This window comes from Arachis hypogaea, chromosome 5, assembly GCF_003086295.3.
Source record: "Arachis hypogaea cultivar Tifrunner chromosome 5, arahy.Tifrunner.gnm2.J5K5, whole genome shotgun sequence".
In the NCBI taxonomy this organism is placed as follows: Eukaryota; Viridiplantae; Streptophyta; class Magnoliopsida; order Fabales; family Fabaceae; genus Arachis; species Arachis hypogaea.
The window spans coordinates 40,630,648-40,637,008 of NC_092040.1; the positions used below are offsets into that span (position 1 = coordinate 40,630,648).

Consider the following 6,361-nt stretch of genomic DNA (forward strand, 5'->3'; position numbering starts at 1 on the left):
TAATATTATTTTTATATAAAAATTTCATTATAAAATTATTATTAATTAATTAATAATTTGAATTAACTTACGTTGTAATTAATTATTTTTTATTAAAAAATATTTTGAAAATAATATTTTTACATAAAAATAATATTATAAATTTTAATTAAATATATTAAATTATCTAATAATTTATAATATTATTTTTTGTGAAGATGTCATTGTAAAAATATTACTAATTAATTAGTATTATTATTATTATTCAAAGTAAGAAGAAAATGAAACGAATTGCAGATACAGCCAAAACATACCTTTTTCAGAGTCAATCCCACATTCCACAGACCTTTCCACGCGTTGCCAATCTGTTGGAGTTGCTGCTACATCCAATAATGCCCTTTACAGTTCACATTTATTTATTGGATTCATCTCCCTCTTTTAATTACCTCATTGCCCCTTCTCTTATCTTCTTTGCTTTTATTTTTGTGTTTTTCTTTGAGGCTGTTATGAATTTGGGGATTGAATAAAAACCAACATTAAGTTCATTCCTAAAATATTTGTAGTGATAAATAGTACAATATGTTTCTCTAGAAATATTTCTTCCAAGCTCATACCAAGATAACTCTCGTTGAGTTATAACTTATAAGTGGTTAGTTAATTCAATGAAATAAATTAAAGTAGAGAATGGGGGCGTCATGGTGATGTATATGTAGTACAATGAAAGGGAGGTAGATGTAAATATGGTAAAAAGGAGTTAATAAAAGAGTTAAGTTGACTATGGGGACCCGTTGTGAATGGAGAAGAGTGTTGTTAGGTCGTGTCACATGCATCTACAGACTAGAGAGCAATAAGATCGATCAATTTGGCCATGGAAACAAATTGAGGGGAGGGTGTCCTCTGTCACGAGCACTGTCCTTTATATTTGAAAAAAAAATAAAAATAAATAAAGTCCCTACCACGACCCACACATTTTCAAAGCTACCTTTACGCCTTTAATGCACTTGTTCATTGATTGGTGACTCTTCTAGCTAGTCTAACCCCCACTTTGATGGGTCTCTTGCAATTCTTATTTGAGTTCCACTTTCACACCCTTTTAACTCGATTCATAATCTAGACCAGAACCATTCCAACAATTTTTTTTTTCTCTTTCTCTCTCTCTCTTCAATGATCAATACGTGATTGTGGTGTATTATTGTGGACTATCTTCTTCTAGATTTATAATCTCTTCTCGGCATTTCAACATATTGACACGTATATAGGGCGTAGAGGTATCTAATCTAACTATTAGTCTATTACAACAAATGAGGGGAAAAAAAGTCTCTGTGTGCGTGGTACATACGTACACATGTAAATAGAACAAGTTAAGCATAGAGTTGAGGAGTCTCAAAATTTTTTATGCATATCTTAATAAACCAAACCCATAAAGTCCCATGCATTTTTGTTGAAATTATTCTAACTAAACATAAAATTCATCATTTCTTGATACATATACCCTTCCTCTTAATTAACGTAACCTTTTCACTACTTTAATAGAGGTATTGACATAAAGTTAGACATTTGACATGTGGTTCCCATACTGACTTGATAACTTGATAGTAACTATTACTAATAATAATAATCAATAAATTTGTTTCAACATTTTGTTTCAGTTATATGCATGTGGGTCTCTTCAGTTTGAATTTAAGACAATATATGTATGTTTGTATAAAAGAACTAATTATGAAGGTTATTACCTTACCAAGTATATACAAAAAATAAAAGGCAGCTACTCCCATGAAGATGCCAAAAACATCTTCTCATGATGATCCTTGTTTAAAAAGTGTAACTTATTTATTTTGCAACACTTTAAATAAAGGTAACACTTTTACTTCAAATAAAATCAAGTCCTACAATCTATCATCCAATGGTCAAAATGATATATCTTCACATGATGACAATCATTAAATCTTCATTGGAGTAGCCACCTAAATAAAATACTTAATTCATAACTTGCATTCAGTATCCATCAGTGTAACGCCCTAAATTCTCCCATGTGTTACCTACTTGAAGCCATTATTATACAATTATGTGATTGTTTCCTTTTTCTTTTTATAGGAAAATAGCTGTGACTATTGACTAATTCTCCCTTTTTATGTCTTGCACTGGAAATCGTTTAAAACCATCACTATCACATTCAATGGCATGTTTCCATTACAAGATAGATGGCAAAGGCACGTTACTGTTATTGCTGGCAGCTATATGAAAATCAAAGAGATTAATGAACACAAATGGCTACTCTTTATCCTGTATCCATGCTTATCCTAGAATATATATTTATGGCCCTTCAAGCAAAATCACGCATAATTTGATTCTTTAAGGAAATTAAATGCGTCTTGGCATTATATTATGCTCTATGGTTTCTTTTACATGCCATGGGGTTTGTCAATACGCAAGACCATATATCCATATGAGCTGAGTTAATCCCTTATTATACATGTATACTTAAAATTAACCACTAAATCAAATATAATATACATTATATATAAATATATATTATTTAATCATAAAATATATATATTATTTAATTTATTTTTAATATATATTTTATATTAATAGTTGATTTTAGTATACATTTAACATGATTGAATTGAAAAACACCAATTAATTCGCAAGTTTAATTGCACATAATAAAATCAACTGTACTTTGTTCTTCTTTTAGGTAATCTTATTATGAGATTTGGCTAGAAACTTAAAGTTAAAAGGGGTGTAATGATTGAATCAATGACGAATTTAAACAAGTAAATAGTGTAAGAGACGCGTGGTACCACATGGATGTTACTATTTGGTAGTGCATTAAAAGGGCCCATTTTGGAATGATAGGCACAGCAGCTTCGGACTTTGTATGTGAAGTTGCTCCTCTCTCACGTTCTTGTATCATGTCACTGCAATAAATGGCAAAAGTAGCCTTTTTCCTTTTCCTCGTGGACCACCCTCAGTCAATTCTCAACCCCGAATTTTGTTTAGGCTACAGTAAATCCTTCCTTGCTGCATTTGCTTCAAGATTTTTCTAAAAACACAACCAAAAAGAAATGTTATCATTTGGAGTCATCCTTCCTTGTCATGAAATGAACCATGGTATAAATTTAAAAGAAAATAATCGGTTAGTTTAAAGAAGAAAAATTACATTACCATAATATCACTTTTTCTTTTGTTATAAGCTGCTTCGTTCTTTTTCCAAAAACATGGGAAAACAAGTAATACAAATAATAAGAAGAAAAATACAAACCCCACTTCCAAAAAGAATAATAGTGTAGATAAGAGAGGGCATTATAGTAATTACAAGAGAGGAGAGCAAGTCCACGCGAGAGAAGAGGATTTGAGAGTTGCAAGTTGTGAACGGGATTCGCTGTATGGCTGTATGATTAAGAAAGATCTATCTCTTGCTATAAATACATCCCCCACCTCACCATAGTCACCTATTCTATACTATAACGCCATCTTCTCTTCGCTTCCCTTCTCTTCTCTTCCCTCCATTCCAGTGATACTCAGGATCACAATAAGTCAATTACCCATTCCCTCCCTAATCATAATAATACTTTATTCGATTCCCCTGTTTTCTTAGGGAGAGGGGTCAGTTTTTACAGAGCCCCTTCTTTGTAACTCTGTTTTTAACTCACTACTGTTCCGTTCTGTACTTATAGCGCTGGAAAACCATCACGCTATGATGAACGGAATGCAAGAAAGAACCACACAGTTCGAACTCCACGACGGTGCCTATATGGATATCGGTTCCACCCTATCAAACCTCATACTGTCAAGCAGCACAAACACGCTGGACTCAATTTTCTGCCATTGTCCACAACCCAATCCAACTTGCATTCCTAACTCCATGATAGCATCTTCAGGTTTCGAACCTCTGGGCTCCTCCGTATACCTTCGCCAGAGAGACATCCTTGAAAAATTCTACCAGGAAAACAGGGTCAACAACAGGCCTTTTGTGCCAACATCCATGGTCACTCCATCAATGACCAATTCTTCTTTGACTTCTTCTTCTTCTTCCTTCATGAACCCCTGCAAGAAGAAGCTGTACAGAGGAGTGAGGCAGAGGCACTGGGGAAAATGGGTGGCAGAGATTAGACTCCCACAAAACAGAATGAGAGTGTGGCTGGGAACCTATGACACTGCAGAAGCTGCTGCTTATGCCTATGATCGTGCTGCTTACAAACTCCGTGGAGAATACGCGCGCTTGAATTTCCCCAACCTGAAGGACCCAACCAAGTTGGGATTCGGAGACTCAACCAAGTTGAATGCTCTCAAGACCACCGTGGATGCAAAGATTCAAGCCATATGCCAGAAGGTCAAGAGGGAGAGAGCCAAGAAGAATGCAGCCAGGAAACTCAAATCAAATGGCGGCGGCGACACGGCTAGCCACGGTGGTGGACAGAGCGAGACATCAAAATCGCAAAAGAACGACAAGATCAGCTCAGCTTCTTGTTCTTCTTCTTCGTCACTGTCGCCTCCTCGGCCTGCTAATTATGATGATTGGGCAAAGGAGTTGCTCTCGCCGGTGTCCGTTTCGAGGGAATGTGGCATGTTGCTGACAGATGATTCAATGGAATTCGATGATTGTTCCCTTGCAAGGATGCCATCCTTCGACCCTGAGTTGATTTGGGAAGTTCTGGCCAATTAGAATACATGTTCTTCTTTCTATCTTTAGTAGTAACTAGTACATGTAGGGATAGTACTACAATATAGTATTAGATTAAAGAGTAAAGAGTAGTGATTACTTTTCAGCAAGCCTGAAACTGTATAATATCATAATCACTCCTATTATTATGTTTGCTTTCTTAGTCACTTTGTGGGTATTTTAAGAATCGTATATGGTTGTAGATTTAGGCCTTGGTTTTTTGCTCAAGGCTTCAAGAGTTTTCCTATGGTTTTTGCCCATTGATATAGCATCTTGTGTTGTTTTTTCATCCACAATCAGTAAATCAATTTATATTTACCTTTATTCATGAATTCAAATATATAACACCTATTTACTTTACTACTACAATTGGATGGATGACTCTACAAATATAATAATCTATGGCACATGACATCGGAAATCATTCATTCAAGTCTAAGATGAGAGTAAGCATGTTTTGGGACACATACATTAACCGTGTTTGCTTGTAAGTGAAGCAAGAAAAGAGTCCGTACCGTGGCCACTAGGTTGTGAATTTCAGAATTTTGCATTGAGGATACGGTCAACCAACTAACATGGCACGCCGTGAAATCATCTCACGAAAAGCAGCATAAAAGAGTGTTAGGGGCGTGAATGAGTTCAGAGGTTGAAATGCATTGATCTTTTTATAACGTCATGCTGACCTCATACATGATGCAAGTGCAGCCAAGGCCCAGGACTGAATTTAATTTGGCGTTTTTAAAACTACAGAATTATTAAAAATCTACCTTGGCCTTCAACAAATAGAGTCTACCACGCCATACAACAGTCACAGGAAAAGGTTTGTCCAACCGTAATAAGATGAAATTTATTGCCCTATAGAAGGGGCATATACAAAAGTAAAATATGTGTTATTGAATGTACGAATTCAAGGACACCAACTACAAAAGAAACTAATAGTTCATGATATGCAAGCCCCTTCAATCCAAATGGTCTTCCAAAAGTTACATGGCCAATCAAGAAAGTGAAACTACTAAGTATTTAACTAAAGTAAGTTCTGATTTTTTATTTTTTTGGCCTCTCTAGAATTACCGATTCATATCACAGTTAGCAGCTATGCAGCATAAACCAATGTACGACCAGCACAAGAAACAAAATGCAACTTTCGCTTCTTATCTCGTTCTTATCCAAAATCATTTTTAAACGTGCCATTGTTGTCTAGCTAGAAACAGGTAATACTTGAAGAGAATGAAACAACTGATTCATACCTTGCAAGTTTTTAGTAATGACTGTAAGAAGGATGACCTAAAGAGCTTGATGGCATTTCCAAGTGAAGATTAATTTTATGATAAAGTATTAAATTGCTCCTTTACGTTTGAGCATAATCCTATTTTGGTCCTTAAGGTTTAAAGTATTCTATTTGAATTTTAAAAAGTTTCATTTAACTTCAATGTAGTCCCACTGTAAGGTCAAAAGTTAAATAATTAATGGAATGTCTTATATGACAACAGTACAAGAAAAAGACGATAATTTAAAAAACAAGTAAAAGCTCTAAAGACAAAAAATTAACCGTGCATGCATTAATACGTTTATTTATTATTTTTCTTACAATTTAAATAAAATAAAATATTTTCTGTAAAAATAAGGAAAATGATAAATAAATATATTGATGCATATACAGTTGATTTTGTGTCTCTGAAATTTGTACTTGTTCTTCAAATTATCGATCTTGTTCTT

General features: G+C 34.3%; 1 protein-coding gene across 1 annotated transcript; it reads left to right on the forward strand.

Moving 5' to 3' along the window:
* The first annotated feature begins 3,284 nt into the window (after window positions 1–3,284).
* On the forward strand, window positions 3,285–4,969 carry LOC112801423 (ethylene-responsive transcription factor ERF061-like). Its single transcript, XM_025844134.3, has one exon. It carries the CDS (start codon window positions 3,680–3,682, stop codon window positions 4,646–4,648), a length of 969 nt encoding a protein of 322 aa, XP_025699919.1. The 5' UTR covers window positions 3,285–3,679; the 3' UTR covers window positions 4,649–4,969.
* The last annotated feature ends 1,392 nt before the right edge of the window (window positions 4,970–6,361 follow it).

Excerpts from the sequence above, each read along its gene's own strand:
- LOC112801423 (XM_025844134.3), top strand. The coding sequence starts at position 3,680 with ATGATGAACGGAATGCAAGAAAGAACCACACAGTTCGAACTCCACGAC.